Source organism: Conger conger, chromosome 9 (assembly GCF_963514075.1).
Source record: "Conger conger chromosome 9, fConCon1.1, whole genome shotgun sequence".
NCBI classification, from domain to species: domain Eukaryota; kingdom Metazoa; phylum Chordata; class Actinopteri; order Anguilliformes; family Congridae; genus Conger; species Conger conger.
The window spans coordinates 38,467,004-38,486,659 of NC_083768.1; the positions used below are offsets into that span (position 1 = coordinate 38,467,004).

General features: G+C 46.0%; 1 protein-coding gene across 1 annotated transcript; it reads left to right on the forward strand.

The window, feature by feature from the left end:
- Positions 1–206: 206 nt before the first annotated feature.
- Positions 207–15,570, forward strand: LOC133137211 (death-associated protein 1 homolog). The gene is made up of 4 exons (XM_061255333.1): positions 207–438; positions 1,455–1,578; positions 13,385–13,427; positions 15,016–15,570. Exons 1-4 carry the CDS (start codon positions 372–374, stop codon positions 15,133–15,135), a joined length of 354 nt encoding a protein of 117 aa, XP_061111317.1. The 5' UTR covers positions 207–371; the 3' UTR covers positions 15,136–15,570.
- Positions 15,571–19,656: the final 4,086 nt, after the last annotated feature.

Below are 19,656 nucleotides of genomic sequence, written 5' to 3' on the forward strand. Positions count from 1 at the left end.
TGTTAATGTGTTTTTTACCGTGGAATGCGCTAACATTTCTCAAAATCTTCAGTTAAAACATTTTGCAAGCTTGCTTTTTATACCCAAAATATTTTGGAGCGCAATATTTTGGACTAAATTAACAGCTTGGACTCTAGAGTACAGCGGGCTGTGTCCTGCCATAGACAGACTGAAGAAAGATACTACTTTTTGAACCGAGTGGTCTTCCGTACTGTATTTCCAAACAACGGGCAGAGACAGGAAAGCCACGTTGACGAAATCACAAAAGTTGCACAGCGGAGGAGCACAGATTACGTTCAGGAAAGGGAAGGACGCTGGATTTAAAAATCATTCTGTTTTTACTTTATTGCAAGCATTGATATTATATAGCTATGTCATCACCTCCTCAATCAAAAGTCGATTTGAAAGGCGAAATGAAAGGCGGACATCTCCCTGCAGGTATTGTTTACAGTTACGTTAGATTTGCTGTTTATGTGAAAAAACACGAATATCCAACCAGGCTAACCTGTGGCTACAGAGCTAGCCTACTAGTGCTACTGTAACTGTCACCAGGAGAGGTAGCTAGATTGCTAACTAGCTAGCAAGTAAAATTAGTTAGCTAAGTTAGCAAGCACATCTCGGCAGTGAACATGCAGTATTATTGTCTGCAAAAAAAAAAAAAGTGCTTATTATATTCATATATTAGCACTGTGCGTTGTTTGGCGACGTGCACATTAGTGATCAATGATAGCTATTCTTAGATTAGATTAGAGTCGAATAATGTGACGCTATGTAATCTTTGATTGCTTTTGTTCAACTAGAGCATGCTATGAGGAATTCGCTAACTGGGTAGTCTGCTGTGTAGATTGCTGGAAACTGGCTAGTTTGGTAGATAGCTTAGCTGGCTAGTTACACTACTTTACTGACGTGATTTGGCTAATGTTAGCGTGCTAATGCTAGCTAAATTATTTTAACCAAGTGAGCGTCGCTCAAGTGTGAATTTTATTCCTTGATCGTTATATTCTTAAAGTGGAGCATGTATTTGCTAACTACAGTTAGCCCAGCATGCTAACATTCTTTTGTATGGAGATTGGTGGAGCTGTGTGTTTATGCAATCCAGAGCTAAATTGGATAGATAGATAGATAGATCGATAGATAGCTAGCTAGCTAGCTTGATGGCCATTGAGTTTGTCTATTATATAGCGGAGTAGAATAACTCAGGTGTATTCAGCTTAGCTAGCAGGCATATATTTTCATTTATTTACAACTAAGTATAGTCAGTGTAAGTTACCATAAGTATATTGAGAAGTATTGGTAGGTATGTACGGTGCTTTAACGTGACAGTGTCGAAGTGAAAGACATAGCTATCTTCTATCTCTGAAAGACAGTTTGCAGTCTTCTGATATAGGGTAGCTATCGTTAGGTGTTTTCTTTTGTAAGTGAATAGTGATTTCGTGCCTTTTTTCCCTCGAGAGTGAAGGCAGGTGGGATGAGGATAGTCCAAAAACACCAGGTCACCGTCCCTGAACCAGAAAAGGACAAGGACAAGGAGAAAGAGAAGGAGGAGAACAACGAGGAAGAAGAGACTGAAAAAAGCGGGTATGATTTAGTTCTTAAATCGTGACATCATGATGCCATTTCCCCCCATGGAAATTTCCTATCTGCTCTACGCAAAGCTGTCAAAACTGGGACATATAGTTCAAATGGCATCCTGCAATGTGTTTTTACAATCCTGTAAGGTGATAGCCTATACTTAGAGGGGAGAGAAACCATAATTACCATGAAGCAAATGGAAGTAGGGCATACCTTGTGTAATGAAGCTAAAGTCCACTCCCGTAGCCAAAATATCCATATGCCTAGACAAATATTAATATAATTAAGTCAGGTTCTACTCTTTGTATACTTGGTTTCATTTCATACAGTGAATTTGCATACTGCTTTTATGTGTGTGTGCTGGTTAAGTGGACAGGGTCACAAGGGTCCAGTGCTCATGCGGGTATAAGGACCTGGAGCTGCATTCAGTTTTGTAATTCCCTCTTGTGCACACAAAAAATCCATGCTCGCTGTTGTGAGACTAATTTCCCCCGGCAGACAGTGCGGTTTGGTTTGTTGATTTACGCAGCAGTGCACACGTTGGCATTTTGGCCTAGCGTGCCGTCACTAGCGGTTGATGCAGGAAAGCAGATGCTGGCATTCCTCAGATTTTTTTCCAATGAAATTCATCCCATGCTGGTCATTGAGTGGTGAGTTCAGCAGAGCTGGGTTTCTCCATTGCGTGCATTCTGTGAGTAGGATTGCAGACCTACAGAGAATACCTATCTTGCTGTTCAGGGATTCTGTGCATCCGAATGTTCAAGGGGAGTGGTGCTGAATATCGGGCCTACTAAACATTTTCCAAACCTAGGACAGCTGCCTGTCTTATGATTCTACACCCATCTTTCTTTGATCTTTGTTATTATAAAGCCATTTAGCAGACGGTCCTATCCATTAACTTGAACGCTTAATATTTTTTTAGCACACTGTACTTTTACACAGCTGAATATTTCCAGTCTACGTTATATACCTTGTGCAAGGTTACAATTGCAGTGCCCTGTGTGGGAATGGACCTGCAGCCTCTGAGGTTGCTACAGGATACGAGGCTCCATGCAGGCTCTTCATGGCAGCGCAGGATTGGGCCGGTGGGGTTTTGGTTGTGTCACCTCCCTGCGGTGGCCATTAGCACACCACAGTGGGACTGCACATGCCCGTATTCAGCCCTATGCTGTTACACACAGCTGGATGTGTTCTTTCCGGTTTAAGAGCAGTGCTTTACCCAGCCATATGGGAGCCATTCCTGTAGCCTTTAAAAACGATTTATCGTTCTCTCCTCAATATCAATTCATACACACCTACACGTAGCTGGTTGCACACCTGTTTCTGTTCAGGGCTGAGAGCTGAATGCCAGTGTGAAAGAACATCTGATCAAACCAGAAGTGACATGTTTTACGCTTCATTAAGCAACATGATGAGTCCAGTATTAATTGTGTGCGCTTTCTGTGTGTATAAAAGAGAGGTTCACTCAGTTTGACATTTCCCTGCATTAGGGAGCGTAGTACCTCTCAAGGTTCCCTTGTTTTTTATTGCTGGAGGTGAATGTATTCCATGTTGCTATGCAACTCTTTACTGCTCCCATGGAACAATGTATGCTGAACATAATTATTCTCTTACTAGTCACATGAATAAAGAAGCAAAGCAAACAGAAGTATAGTACAGGCACCAGAAAGATAACTGCAGTGCCGATAGTTCATGAAATCATTCTACTTGCCTATGTAGTTTTTTTGTTTGGTCATATGTTGCCTTAGGCTTAATAGTAAATTGACCCAATTTCTTTTTTTTTTCTTTCTTTTTTTCTTTTTAGCTGAAAGTATTTCTCTTTGGCCTGCTGAGTAGCAAACGTTAGTATTGCTGAACTACATGAATGTGAACCAAACCGCCCGTCTCCAATCACTCCTCGTGTCCAGATTTCGGTTACTTTTGTATTTGCATCCCGAGCCCATTGACAGCGGCTGACCGCTCGAACACGCAGCGAACACCCCTCTGCAGCTGGGCACTGCCCAAGACAGCTTTCCCCAAATAATGAGCAGGCCTGGCAACGCAGGCGAGTGGAGAGATTAGCCCTGCCTCACGAGCCGTATCTGATATGACGGCCCAATTGAGCCGCATTACTGCGATTAGAGAGGGAATCGCAGCTCGCGGGCGAGTGTTCGCTGATGAAACGAAATGTCAAACGTCTGCAATCCTCAAATCTCAGGACGACGTTCCCCCCGGGAAATGGACCCGAGAGCCAACGGCAGAGCAGTCCTGATAAGAGATCACAGTCATGTGCTGTTTGGTTCGCGTGTTTGCCTACGGCCCTCAATTCAATCAATATTTGCCCTTAATTTTGCCATGTAAATAATCATGATTGTTAATAGCGGTGAACTTGCCAAACAGTGCTTGCGTATACTGTAAGTTTAGCAAAAGGGTTGAATCCAGAACAGTGTCATTTCGATATTCATGAGAACAGTCAGATTTGTCATTATTCATGCCCGCATTGAATTTGTTCATTTGTTGTAGCACGATCATTTACGCTTTTGTTTTCAGTGGCAGACTGAAAGTGTAATGCATTGTGTGCATCTCTCCTTCCTGTTTTCTGCGCTCACTTCTCTGAGCCATAAGTCAGGGTTATTGTATGCGCGTTTGGCCGCGGGACATGGGGGGGTGCCATTTTAAGTGTTTCTCGGCGGACCTCTAATGCGTGGGAGGCCGCGGCCTGTCTCCGCGTCTCCGTGTCGCCTCTTATCTCATCCCCGCGTTCCCCCCGGGAGAAATAAAGTTACTGTGTTGTATTGTGGAGCGTCTGTGTGGGAGTTATCTGCAGCCCTGCACGGGTCTGTGTGTGAGGGGTTTGCTAGCGTCTCGCCTGCCCCGGCACGGATGCACATCGGGGTGGGAGCGTCTCGCCTCTTTCCCAGGGAGCCCGCCCGGCGCTCCACCTTGGCTTCAGGGAAGCTGTTTCAGGGTGGGCCCGCTGCTCGGAGCAAGGTCCTCCCAGCGCTGCGCAGCGGATCGCCCATTCAGGAGGGAGAGAGAGGGAGGGAGAGAGGGAGAGGGAGAGGGAGAGGGAGGGAGAGAGGGAGAGGGAGGGAGGGAGGGAGAGAGGGAGAGGGAGGGAGGGAGGGAGGGAGAGAGAGAGGGAGAGAGAGAGGGAGAGAGAGAGAGGGAGGGAGGGAGGGAGGGAGGGGGAGAGAGGGGGAGAGAGAGGGAGGCAGGGAGGCAGGGAGGGGGAGAGAAAGGGAGGGAGAGAGGGGGAGAGAGAGGGAGGCAGGGAGGGGGAGAGGGGGAGAGAAAGGGAGGGAGAGGGGGAGAGAAAGGGAGGGAGAGGAGGGGGGAGAGAAAGGGAGAAAGGGAGAGAGGGGGAGAGAAAGGGAGAGAGGGGGAGAGAAAGGGAGAGGGGGGGAGAGAAAGGGAGGGAGAGAAAGGGAGGGAGAGGGGGGGAGAGAAAGGGAGGGAGAGGGGGGGAGAGAAAGGGAGGGAGAGAGGGGGGGAGAGAAAGGGAGGGAGAGAGGGGGGGAGAGAAAGGGAGGGAGAGGGGAGGGGAGAGAAAGGGAGGGAGAGGAGGGGGGAGAGAAAGGGAGAGAGGGGGAGAGAAAGGGAGAGGGGGGGAGAGAAAGGGAGGGAGAGAAAGGGAGGGAGAGGGGGGGAGAGAAAGGGAGGGAGAGAGGGGGGGAGAGAAAGGGAGGGAGAGAGGGGGGGAGAGAAAGGGAGGGAGAGGGGAGGGGAGAGAAAGGGAGGGAGAGAGGAGGGGAGAGAAAGGGAGGGAGAGGGGAGGGGAGAGAAAGGGAGGGAGAGGAGGGGGGAGAGAAAGGGAGAAAGGGAGAGAGGGGGAGAGAAAGGGAGAGGGGGGGAGAGAAAGGGAGGGAGAGAAAGGGAGGGAGAGGGGGGGAGAGAAAGGGAGGGAGAGAGGGGGGGAGAGAAAGGGAGGGAGAGAGGGGGGGAGAGAAAGGGAGGGAGAGGGGAGGGGAGAGAAAGGGAGGGAGAGAGGAGGGGAGAGAAAGGGAGGGAGAGAGGGGGGAGAGAAAGGGAGGGAGAGAGGGGGGAGAGAAAGGGAGGGAGAGAGGGGGGAGAGAAAGGGAGGGAAAGAGGGGGGAGAGAAAGGGAGGCAGGGAGGGATAGAGGGAGAAGATAGGAGAGAGGTAGTGAGAGGGGAGGGAGAGAGGAGGGAGAGAAATGGTGAGATAGGGGAGGGATGGAGAGGGACTTTATCCCCGGCCCTTATCAGAGTGCACTGGCAGTAGCTTCCCCCACTCTGGCTGCAGAAGCCCTAATCTCGGCATCAGGGCAAAGTCTCCTGGAAAATCCTAATCTAAGCGCTAATGGCAGTGCTTTTGTGGCTGATATACGGGGTCTGTGCCCGCAATAGGTTATCATGTTCCACACAGGCAGCTGCTGAGTCAGCCCTGGGGTAAAGCAGGGGCCCTTTCGGGAGCCTGGGGGGAAGGGCTTCTGTGGGCCTGAGACCTGCACATCTGCCCGAGGACATACCGCTCAGTTAAACATACCACGTGCTAGCTAGTGCCTGTGTATTTTACACTCGCATGCTAAGGCTCACTCAAACGTACCACGTGCTAGCTAGTGCCTGTGTATTTTACATGTGAATGTGCACTCAAATGTTCCATGTGCTAGCTGGCAACTGTGCATTTTACACGCACATGCAAATACTCATTGATGTGTAGCACGTGCTAGCACATACTTTCAGCCATGCTACTCCAATCAATATGCTTACACACACCAGAGACACGTGCACACACAAGCTAAAACACACACAGTGCCTCAAAAATTCCAGGTCTCCACACAAACATGCTAACACAAGCACATACATACAGAGAAAACCTCATTCACTCAAACATAATGTGCGCACACACACACACACACACACAGTCAAACATAATACACATACTCTCCTTGGATACACAAGAACATGCACTCAAATGTACGACATGGACACATTCATTCAAACGTGCATGTACATTCTCTTCACTCAGCTTGTTCAACCAACTGAAAGGCATATGTATTACACACACACACACACACACACGCACACACACTCGCAGAAAGCCCTGAAGCGCACTGAAAACAGGTGGTTGCTTGAAGAAGAACACGTTCTCAGGAGCCAGTTGAGCAGGTTTGTGCAGTGTGTGAATGTGTGAGAGCCCTGTTTCTCCAGCTCAGCTGTTTGAGATGGAGTGTTGGCCTATCCCCTGGGTAAACGCCCATTGGCTCTGCCTCATTTACAAAGCGTTCACTTTGTTCCCATCTCTCCTGAGAGCAGCAAGGCGTCATGGGTACTCCCTGCCTTTGTTAGGTTGTAAATGTAAAATTGCCATCCACATGAGCTCTATATGTACCTGTTGTTGATGTGTGTGGTTGTTGTTATTGGTGTGTGGATATTGTTGTTTGCGTCTGTGGGTATTTGTGTTATTGGTGTGTGGTTATGGTTGTTATTTGTGTGTGTGTGTGGGTATTGATGTTTTTGGTGTGTGGTTATGGTTGTTATTGTGTGTGTGGGTGTTGGTGTATGGTTATGGTTGTTATTGTGTGTGTGGGTATTGGTGTGTGGTTATTGTTGTTATTGTGTGTGTGGGTATCGGTGTGTGGTTATGGTTGTTGGTTGTTGTGTGTGTGGGGATTGGTGTGTGGTTATGATTGTTATTTGTGTGTGTGTGGGTATTGATGTTTTTGGTGTGTGGTTATGGTTATGGTTGTTATTGTGTGTGTGGGTATTGGTGTGTGGTTATGGTTGTTATTGTGTGTGTGGGTATTGGTGTGTGGTTACGGTTGTTATTGTGTGTGTGGGTATTGGTGTGTGGTTACGGTTGTTATTGCGTGTGTGGGTGTTGGTGTATGGTTATGGTTGTTATTGTGTGTGTGGGTATTGGTGTGTGGTTATGGTTGTTATTGTGTGTGTGGGTATTGGTGTGTGGTTACGGTTGTTATTGTGTGTGTGGGTATTGGTGTGTGGTTACGGTTGTTATTGTGTGTGTGGGTATTGGTGTGTGGTTATTGTTGTTATTGTGTGTGTGGGTATTGGTGTGTGGTTATGATTGTTATTTGTGTGTGTGTGTGTGTGTGTGTGTGTGTGTGTTCGTGTGGTGTTATCGTTGTTATTTGAGTGTGTGTGTGTGTGTGTGTGTGTGTGTGTGTGGTGTTATCGTTGTTATTTGTGTGTGTGTGTGTGTGTGTGTGTGTGTGTGTGTGTGTGTGTGTGTGTGTGTGTGTGTGTGTGTGTGTGTGTGTGGTGTTATCGTTGTTATTTGTGTGTGTGTACTGGATGTGTTCTAATGCTGTGTGTAAGCTGAGAGCAGGCCCTCTCCATGGTGCTGAAACCACCATGCCTTCACTTTTATTCACTGCACACACTCACCCACAGCTTTATACAGCACTGTGCACACACTCACCCACAGCTTTATACAGCACTGTGCACACACTCACCCACAGCTTTATACAGCACTGTGCACACACTCACCCACAGCTTTATACAGCACTGTGCACACACTCACCCTCAGCTTTATACAGCACTGTGCACACACTCACCCACAGCTTTATACAGCACTGTGCACACACTCACCCACAGCTTTATACAGCACTGTGCACACACTCACCCACAGCCCTTTATACAGCACTGTGCACACACTCACCCACAGCTTTATACAGCACTGTGCACACACTCACCCACAGCTTTATACAGCACTGTGCACACACTCACCCACAGCTTTATACAGCACTGTGCACACACTCACCCACAGCTTTATACAGCACTGTGCACACACTCACCCACAGCTTTATACAGCACTGTGCACACACTCACCCACAGCTTTATACAGCACTGTGCACACACTCACCCACAGCCCTTTATACAGCACTGTGCACACACTCACCCACAGCTTTATACAGCACTGTGCACACACTCACCCACAGCTTTATACAGCACTGTGCACACACTCACCCTCAGCTTTATACAGCACTGTGCACACACTCACCCACAGCTTTATACAGCACTGTGCACACACTCACCCACAGCTTTATACAGCACTGTGCACACACTCACCCACAGCTTTATACAGCACTGTGCACACACTCACCCACAGCTTTATACAGCACTGTGCACACACTCACCCACAGCTTTATACAGCACTGTGCACACACTCACCCTCAGCTTTATACAGCACTGTGCACACACTCACCCTCAGCGCTTTATACAGAACTGCAGTATGGATATACTGTGTACTGCCCCCTTCCTGCCTACCTCTATTATTATGTATTTGATTTAATTTTAGACAAAGGGTACCTGAGTAAATGCAAAACACGTTTTCTTTTTTTTTTAAAATACTTTTTAAATAAATTATAGGAAGATTATTATTATAGGTGGTGCACCCAGTTAGTGCCTTTTATTACCTTTTTTGCGGTGTGTGATAACATTTTTCATAAATAAATGAAATGGTAATTTAAAAAATGTGTTCTGTGTTTACTTTCTTTTGCCTCATATTACATCTTGTCTAAAGATCTGAAACCATTCAGCATGACAGGATGTAATAATAGAGGAAATCAGGAAGGGGGCAAATACTTTTTCACGGCACTGTACACCTGCAAAGATTTAGTGAGTTATGAAAAAGAGGCTTGCCTGTATTAATGGTCATCGTACTGTAATAAAGGTATTATCACTCATAGCTGCCATAATGAATGGTAATTCCACAGCGACTCTCTGAAAGCGGCGTAAAGTTTTAATGCTGTGGCAGGTGTGATTCAGGTGGTGAAGTCATTTACCACTGTTCAGGCAGCGGTGCTGTTTTCACTCGCGGTGGGAAAGGTGTAGGCCGCCCCACTAACCCGCTACTCCGCAGAGCTGCGTGTGATTGGCTGAGTGTGTGCAGGTGAGCGTTAGCGCTACAGGCGGGTTTGGGCTAACGCTTACGTCAGCGCCCGCGTGCGGCTCGTTAGGGCGGGGATTTCGGGTGCAGACGCTGCTTAACTCCCCGTGTCGCCCAGAGAAGCCGCTCCAGGAATAGATCTTTTTTTTCCCGGTGCGTAGACCCCCTTCCTGCGCTACGCTTTTGTCGGTTACCCTGAAAAAGGTGCAATTGGGCTGTCGCCCACCCTAGGCGTGGAGGACAGCCAGCTTTTATGATTCAGTACGTCAGCTCGGCCACCTGTCACTGTCCATCACAGTCCCGGCCCTGTTCCGCAGAGCCCAACGGTGGAGCGGGGTTTTTGGGTTTTTATCCGTCTGTGTGGGCGAGTTATTGAAGAGGGATCTGGGAAGCTCTGGCTGTTTGCATTGTGCATACGGATACCTATGAGGCAGCCTCCAGTCTGTTTGTGTTTATTTCTGATATTGTGTGATACGCCGCGTAAACACAGTGCCCATCGTGTGTGTTTGTGTTCTTGTGTGTGTACATGAGGGTGTGTGCAGTGTGTTTGTGTTTGCACATGTTTGTGCTTGTATGCAGTATGTGTGTCTGTGGGTGTTTATGCTTGTATGCAGTGTGAGTGCGTGTGTGTGTGTGTGCACGCGTACTTGTGTGGGTGTGTGGTGTTTGCGTGCGTGTGGGCAGTGTTTGTGAGTGCGCGTGTGCGGGTGTGCAGTGTTTGTGTGCGTGTGTGTGTGTGTGTGAGCGTGTGTGTGAGCGTGTGTGTGAGCGTGTGTGAGCGCAGTTCTAGTTTCCACTCTGCTTGCTGCTCAGACAGGGCGTCTATTCCCCCACCCCCAGCTCTGCACGCGCTCAGCCTGGTTTCCATGGAAATGGCAGTCGATGAAGGTCAGCGTCCTCCAGCTCCTCCCCCGGGCCCCCTGCCCCCCCGAGCAATCCGGCCCCCGAACACTCCGACTCCTGGTCTGTGCTCTACGGGCCCCCTGCCCCCTCGAGCACTCCGGCCCCCGAGCACTCCGGCCCCTGGTCTGTGCTCTGCCCGGTCTACGGGCGCCCCCACTGTGACCACACGCTTTGTTCTGCACCACACGTGTCTGTACAGGAGCACCCACCCCACTGCCCGCTCCCCGTAGAGCAAGCCTCCTCTCCCAGGGGTCAGCAGGTCAGCTTCAGCTACGCACACACACTGCCCCCCCGCCCTGAGCAGACTCTTAACCTCCAGCGCTTCAGGAGAAACCCAGCTGTGTAAATGGCCTGTCTTTAAAAATGTCAGCTCTGCCATTTGCCCTGTAGGAATCGGGCCTGTGAGCTGTTAAATAATGCAGCTGATGGAGGCCTGGCTGTGCTCTGTGCTGGAGCCGCACGGTGGAGACCGGCCCTTCACTGGGGTCCGAGCGCGGGAGGTCCCGAGGCGGTGGAGACCGGCCCTTCACCGGGGTCTGAGCACGGGAGGTCCCGAGGCGGTGGAGACCGGCCCTTCACCGGGGTCTGAGCACGGGAGGTCCCGAGGCGGTGGAGACCGGCCCTTCACCGGGGTCTGAGTGCGGGAGGTCCCGAGGCGGTGGAGACCGGCCCTTCACTGGGGTCCGAGCGCGGGAGGTCCCGAGGCGGTGGAGACCGGCCCTTCACCGGGGTCTGAGCGCGGGAGGTCCCGAGGCGGTGGAGACCGGCCCTTCACCGGGGTCCGAGCGCGGGAGGTCCCGAGGCGGTGGACCGGCTCCGGCCCGTTCAGGAACTCACCGTGATCTGCCTGTTGTCGTAGTTACGGGGTTTGGAGTTTACTGACTGGAGGAGCTCATTAGCACTGCAAACACGAGGCTAACAAGGGCCGGGCTGTAGCCACGCACTTACACCGAGTCCTCTGGGTCCTCTTCATGTTGAGTGTGTGTGTGCGTGCGTGCGTGCGTGTGCGTCTGTGTGTGCACGCGTGCGTGTGAGCGTGTCCTGGGGGTGTCAAGGGCACATACTATGCAGAAGTCATCCGCACATGAAAAATTAAGGGTTTTATACCGCATGGGAAACTCTGGGCGTCTCGGTCGAGAATCGCACGTAAGCTTCTCTGTCCTTTCCTGCGGCCTCTCGGAGGAAACACAGGTCATTAAGTGAGGAAGATGAGATGTTTACCGAGGAGCGTAGCTGGCATAACATTCCTGAGATTAATCTCCGGGACAGCATTGTGTACATCTGTAGATATTAATGAAGGAAGACGGCGGTTCTGTCCCACCTGATTTACCTGATTGTGTTGCTTTAAATCTTAAATGCTCCTTTTTCTTGGGAGAGCAGTAGAATAAGAGAATTAATCATCCATATTCTCCCCTCTCCCTGTGCTACGGGCTGTCAGGGGAGATGCTGCCACCCTCAGGTCAGCTGTGGTACTGCTCCTCGCCTGAAATTTCACGCTCGCCAGTGTCCCTCAGAACATTTTGATGTGCCAGCCTTAAACACTTATAAGCATTCGTTGTCATACAGATGGACATGTAAACTTAAGACAAGGCTAAATAGACTAGGTTAAACTAGACCTTTATGACCCCCAAAGTGGGTGAAATACTATCAGTGGCAGAAATGTGGTCCAATCATATGCAATCATTGCAAAATGCAGTTTTCATTGTGAGAAAATGTGTGTTGATTAATATCAGACCAGACTATTTATGTGTAGAGCAAAGGCTTGATTGGCTCATGCACGTTTCTGATTGACAGAATGCAGCAAATCCACCTGCTCTTGGGTTCATTAAGGCCCCTCCCTCAATAAAAGACACATGGGAATATTTTAATATACAATATTCAGATATTCAGAAATAAAATAAAATAAAACCTTCACACAGAGCAGTCGGGTCAGTGTTGGATATATGCGCGTTGCATCATGCAGCCTTAAATGAGTCTGGTCCTTCATCCTGCTCTTTGGGTCGTTGATAAAGCGTGGCTCTTCTGTATCTCCTGACTGGGAGCCCCTGTCTGGCCCCTTGTTTGTATCAGTATGTCACGGCACGCTGTCAGCCGGACAGGCTAACATTTAAAGGTCAGCTAGACCTGTTGGTTTCACAAAGATCCAAACTTGGCTGGACCTGTTCAAACACAACGGCAGCTAGGCAAGACAAGCCTTCGAGAGAATCACCCGTGTGTGTGTGTGTGTGTGTGTGTGTGTGTGTGTGTGTGTGTGTGTGTGTGTGTGTGTGTGTGAGCAGTGAAAACAAATCTCACAGCAGTGGCATTGGTCACGCAACTAAGAGTCACTAGGAGTTCCTTGTAGGCTTTATATGTGAATATTCATATGCTGTGCGTATATTGTATGGGTTGATTCATGGCAAAATAAGGCCACCACAAGTGGTACAATATTCACAAAAAAAAGTATCCAAACCTGGTTATAGGTATAGGCTCATTTCTATATTACTGTGTACTGAACTGAGTTTGTAAGCCTTTATTGACTGGGGACCAAGTACGATTCCAGACACGCAAGTACAAAGCAAAAGCAGTTCAACAGAAAGCGACAGAGTGGAGTTGGCTACTGCTAAATCTTACTTATATACGGGTCATTTGTTTGTTCTCGACAATTCAACATCTGAATACTCTATTTACTTTAAGATTGAATATCTGGAAAGTACACATGCTGTGCTGTATTAAACTCCAGAAAGGTCTTTCTAATTCAAAGAGTCACAATAAAGAGGTGTTGTGCAAGCAGTCTGGCAGAGAAATTAATCTTATCTGTGAATTATCTGTTATCCTGTCCAGCGTTATTAAGCTCACTTTCATAAATATTAATGAGAAATAAAACTACTCTGTATTTTTCTATTTTGGTTGCTGTTGCTCCTACTTAACAAACGTTTTGAGTGGCAGTCTGAGTGACCTGTTATCTTGCGTTTTCATGTTTTAATAATAGACTGTGTTGGGAATGGCATATTTGTATGGTCACCTCTGCGAATGGAGACACAGTAATCGTATTAACTCTGTTCTTCTCCCTCCAGACCAACCAAGCCGACGGTGATCGTCTCAGGAGTCGTAACAAAGGTAAGCTTGTTTTTTTTTAATAGTTTTTTTGTTGTCATTGTATTTTATTCAAAATGGGACCTTGCACAATGTCTCCATGGTAACGTACAGCTCGACGTAGAGCTGTGCAGGTGTGGTCCCTGGGAAATATATTTGCGTATGCAATGAATCGCAGAAGGACAAAATTCACATTTCAAACTGTACCGGCCTTGATTCAGTGTGTCATTGTGCTGATTTGAAATAATATTGGAACATTCATCTTGGTGAATATCTTTTGGATGTTCATACAAAGTGCATCAAATGGAGTTATTCTCGTCAGGTTCATGTGACTCTCTGAGACGTACCTGCCGGTTGTTTGTTTAAGGAGAACATGTTCTCAGTTGAGTAACGTACCGTAGTTTAGTAAAGGATTAAGGTTGCAGGCCTTATTTTATTTTGGCTCCGGCCCTCTGAAAGCCGGGTTAACAGTTTAACCGTGTTTTCTTCATAACCTAGACAGCTGACAGTTGACGGTTTCGCAGCTGTCTCAGAGTTGTGCGGTCGTGCGTGGTCCTGCTGTCCAGCGTGCAAGCATCGCATCTGTAATGGGATCGTACCTGGGATCCAGCAGGGTCCAGCATGCTGTGCAGCCTTGCAGTTGCTTCAAATACATTTTCTTTCTTCAGACCACAGACCACCTAATACCATAGCAGCCATTGTAAAACTGGGAATCCCTAAACAACAATCTAAAATACTGCTCATTGCACCTGAAAACTCTCTTGGGCCAGTTGGAAACATTAAATATTCTGTGAAAAGTGTTAGTATTGTTTAAAAACCCAGAATGTGAGCAAGGCCTTTTAAGTGAAGGCTGTGTCTCCCGGTAATGGCTTATTAGCCACTTTAGCTGGCTTTAGACTTCCTGCATCCCTGACCAGCTTCTCTGACTAAATCCATCCAATGTCAGCATGATCATTCCTGTCACGTGCCGCAAAAGCTGACTAATTATCACTGAGAATGCGCTGCAGTCTTACAAGGCCCAAGCTGTAAGACTGGTCTAATATAGATAATATATGAATAATACTGTCTGAAAATAATGACTACTGTGCAGTCTGCTGCAGGGAGGCTGTGTGCTTTCAGTATAGCTGCGTAGCAAGTGCCCTGTGTGATAAGACACCTTTAGCCACATCCAAGGTCCATAGGTGTGGTCTGCAAATCTTACATAACTCAAATGCAGTTACATGTACACATACAGGTACGTTGACTCCATGGCCGATATCACCCTTTAGCAATAGAAAATCACTAAAAGATAATTAGTGCATTTCAGTAAATGTGATTTGAATTCTGTTAATGATAACTGATCTAAAACTGTTGTCACGTCTTCTTAAAAATTATATATACATATATATCCGTCAGGTGGTGTAAAATGGTCTCAAGTTCCAGTTCTAACAGGCTGCAGCGTCTGCTTTGTGCTTTAGTATTAAGTGCATAATTGGGTTGGATGAAGAGTTCACACCTTTAAATTGACTGCATGGAAACTTCTAGAAAGTGCTGGTGAGCCCTGGTGTGGAGGTGCAGGGCGTGTGTAGGGCTCCCCGCCGTGTTTCTGAGCGCCTGTGGTTTGCTTCCTCAGGGGGACCGCGACTTCACACCAGCGGCTGCGCAGGTAGCCCATCAGAAGCCCACGCCCTGCGTGGAGAAGCTGCCCCAGGCCCACCACATCAACCAGCACATCCACCAGCCCCGCAAGTGAGCCACCAATCCAACGCCAGCACTCAGGTTACCCAGGGAGACGTCGCCCACATTCCACCAATCCGCACCCAGGAGAGGCGGACCCTTGTCTGTCGCGCTGCTTTGTGCCAAGTAGAAGTGTGGTCACTCTCCACGTTAATCGCCTTTTAATTTCTCACTGTAAGAACCTTAAGGTCTTGTGCCAAACTAAGTAAGTGAACTGATTCCAGTGTTTGACATTTGAATCAGTTTATGATTTTATCTTCAAATTACTTTTAGGAATGAGTCAAATTGTTTAAGAAAAAAAAAAAAAACCCACAGAAAAGTAATAAAATCATGTTTATTTCATACTGGAATTATTCCCTGCAGATCAAGAAGCAGTGGTTTGTCTTTTTTTCTTCTGGTTTTAAAATAAAATGTTAACAATTATGAAAAAATAAAAGAATATGTGGAAAGACTTGAGTGCTTGTGACTGAAGATGATGTCAGTTTTTCAGAGCACATTTCCACTGATGCACAGGAAGTTGCATCATTTCTCCCAGCACGACGCCCAGGTGCGGTTCAGGTAGAATTTCCCATGTGGTTGCCAGGTGTGCGCAGGCAGAAGCACACACACAAGGTCAGCTGATTACTGAAAGCCTATCAGGAGGGAACATCTCTCTCCAAGGACACCGCTGTGCTCCCCCTGCCGTGCGTGTCGGGGGAGGGGGGTTATGCTTCTAAGCGTTAGCCTTAGGCTAAGAGTTAATGAAGTCCTGGTCACCCAGTGCCCACACCCTGTGCTGAGGAGCATAGGCTTCCCCTATTGAGTCTGGTTGCTCTTCCCATGGGGAGCCAAGGGAGATTTTCCCATTCCCTAGGTTTACATTTTCATTTTGTGTCAAATCTTTTATTCTTTTTTTTTTTTTTTCACACACACCATGTAAATTTTACTGAAACTTGAGCTTACCAAACTGTTGGGGATTTAAATGATTGTATTTGAAAGTCAAAGTTAAGGACAAGTGGTGATTGAGTGCCGTCCTTGTTTAAGTAGCCTTCATAAGGACATCCTCAGCTGTCATGAGACTGAATGGACTCTTTTGATATACGTGCGAGTGGTTTGTAACGCATAGTCGGACCTCGGGAAAGGCATAAGGGCAAGCTAAGTGTTGTAATTCATGCTGAACTGATGTTTAAATCTCCTGGATGACTTGTCTTGAATGTAGTAGCAGCTTATACACATAATGTAAAGAGTGAGTCTCTACTGTCTGACTATTATCTAGTGAAAATGGAAAGCCTCCCCATTTATCTGCATATTCATTTGGTTATGTAGTGCTCAAGGTATACCAAGCAGAGTACATGCAATTCTGTTTTTATTCAAAGTGAAGGCAAATGATGTGTTTGAGAGTGTCACAAAAAGCCATTTTCTCACACCACTTTCAGTCGTCATGGATGGGCTGAAATCAAACTCAAGGTCTTCCCAAAACTGATTGTTTCAATGCAGCTGGTCTGCGATTGGTCAACGGCCAGGTTATTATTTCCAAATACAGCGCCTGTTAGATCTCAAGTCTAAAGTTCTATAAAAGAATAATTTTCTTCTGAATATCAGGAGAAATGTATGTATCTTTTAAAATGTTGTATAGTATGTTGTATGTTGTATTGTACAGGGATTGTCCAGGAGTCCGAAAGGAGAGGGTTTTGTGTGTTTTTTCATATACAGTTGTGTTCAAATGAATAGCAGTGCGTTAAAAAAAGTGACTAAAGTGCAAATATCTTTTAATCGCTTATTACACATTCAGTTCCAAATCAAAGCATTACCTAATTGTATTGTCTGCATTATTCTTTTACAGGTAGCAAAGAAAAGGAATATTAATCTGTAAAAAACAAAAAAAAAAAAAATTCTCTTCAAACTGTATAAACTGAAGAAATTTCAGATTTAACTTCACTTTAAATTACTGGACTAATATTTAGTTGCATAATCATCTGTGTTGCATCCAGTCAACCAACTTCTGGCACCTAGAAACCGGTATTTCAGCCCAGGATGAACAAACTACATTCCGCAGTTCCTGTGAATTTTTGAGTTTTGCTTCAGAAACTGCATTTTTAATGTCACCCCACAAGTTTTCAATGGGGTTGTGGTCGGGGGATTGAGTTGGCCACTCCATTACCTCAATCCTTTTTGTCTGGAACCAAGATGTTGCTCGCTTACTCGTGTGTTTGGGGTCGTTGTCTTGTTGAAATACCCATTTCAGGGGCATTTCCTCTTCGGCATGCGGCAACATAATCAGAATGTGATGTCATTTCTCTTTGGGCTAATTTTTTCCTTGGCAAATTTTAACCATTTCTGCACAAGCAAACACAACAATGGTGCTTTATAGGGGGCTTCTTGCTGATACCTTAGCTTTGATCAAATGTCTTCTGACTGTAACAGCACTTGCAGGTTATTGTAGATCATCTTTGATCTTTCTGGAGCTGATGAATGGCTGAATCTTTGTTCCTCCGTACAATGTTTGGAATGGCCCATTTTACTTAGCAATTCAGAAGGAAATATTCTTTAACAATGTGCAAAACATTCGCTTCCATTTTTCCTTAAAGGACAATTAATGACATGTTTTTTTCACAGAATGAATGAATTCTCTAATTAAACTCCACATTGCAATTATTTTGAACACCTTTCAATGAATGAGTCAATTACTCAGAACAAGCAGCGTGCATTTTCTTGAACACAACTGTAGTAGTAGTGTGTGTCAACTCTTTCTCTCCACAAGTCCCATGTTCTTTTTTCATTTCTTCATTCAAAGGTGATCGACGGGAAATAAACACAGCGAGGGTACACGCCAGAGATGTTTTACTTTATTTTATTATTATTTTTTTAAAATCCACAGCAGAGTTTCTAAATCAAATTGACAACCCTGTGGATAATCTTCCAGAACTAACATCAATCCAGTGCTGTTTTTTCCTCTGTGGATTACAGCGTTCTTGTCTCACTGATTTCCATCTTAGGGAAGAATACACTCCAGTGAAATGTGTTGCATTCAGAGATCAATGCCAAACATTCCAGCTTTGCCTCCCAAACAATAACCCATTACTCTATCTCCCTGAGGACTTGTGCTTGTGCGCTACCGCGTAGTCAGACAGAGGGCCAGCTGTGAATTAGATCCGCATTTATTCGGTATGGAGCTGTTGTTCCGCCATCATATTTTAGAGGCCTCTTCATCTGCATGTAAAATATTTTGCACTTTGCTAGCCATAAATACTGCGTGAAGTTAAGCACCAAACCCTGCCAAGACCGAAGATATTCGCCTAGCTTATTTATGGGTTTTGCGTTGTTATTGGTGCGTAGACTGCCAAATATCTGAAATATTTCATAAAGTAATCTTAACATTGATGAAATTTTGATCAATGTTAAGATTACTTTATGAAATATTTGTACATACACAAATGTTCAGAAGGCAAGGAATAACAATATAAAGAGATTTCTCGTTGCCTGTTTTTATTCCGGAAACATTGATTGATTTAACTGCTTTAAGACACATTCATTAAATTGCTATGGATGAACTGATTATTTTTTAGTGTGCTGACATTTCCATTCTTTTAGTTTCTCTACTGTTGTAATCTTGAAGCACATTTGTTTGGTCATGTTTTATATTGCACAAGGAACATCACACTGCATTTCAGCAAATCACACACTCAGGAAGATTTTCATTAATATTCCTTCAAGGATTCACTCACTAAGTACCCCCGTATATAACCTCACATTATGGTCTAGAGCACAACCAGACCAAATCATGTTGGATCTGAAAACTAATCTTAAGTCAACTAGATCAACCTGCATTCAGCATTCGGTCTGTGTGATGAATATGCACAGTGTACGATACTGTTACAACAATATGAAACATCTGTTTTTTACAATACTCATTAATTAATAACAGTCATGGCCATGGAAAGGCCACATAAAGAGTTGGAATATATCCGCTTTCAAAGAAGGGCCTACATATTACCCCAAAAAACCCCTACTTTTTTCAGTTTCCACTAAATAGTCTATCATATGTGCAAATAAAATAACGCTGCCCTCTACAGTTCAAGTCCCATTTAAAATAAAAGCTAATCATATGTAATGCCCATTTAATTACATAGGCCTGACTGACAACAAGCAAATATATCAATATATCAATGAAAACAGCTTTTTGGCTTTTTGTGACAGATGGCTACTCTTCCCACATTGTGTCTCTTTCCACTCTATTACTTGTGGAAAAAATACATTCCTATGAAATATTAAACACATGAAATTCTTGCAAAAAGCCATGGCTCAGCTTGGCAGCATTCACAGTTCCTGCAGAAGCTCCGGAGGTTGTCGCTTCCAGTTTGTTGCACGCAGCCATCAGCTGAAGGAATCACCCCGCTCTGTTTCCTGTGCAAAGCCCGGAGCTGCTGAGGTCACCACTTCCTGCTTTGCTTACACAGTTAAATACTGCTGAGCTTCCCATTTTCTCAGCATATCCGCATGCTGCTAAGACCACCTCTTCCTCAGCATGGCCAAACACTGATGAGGCCACCACTTCCTG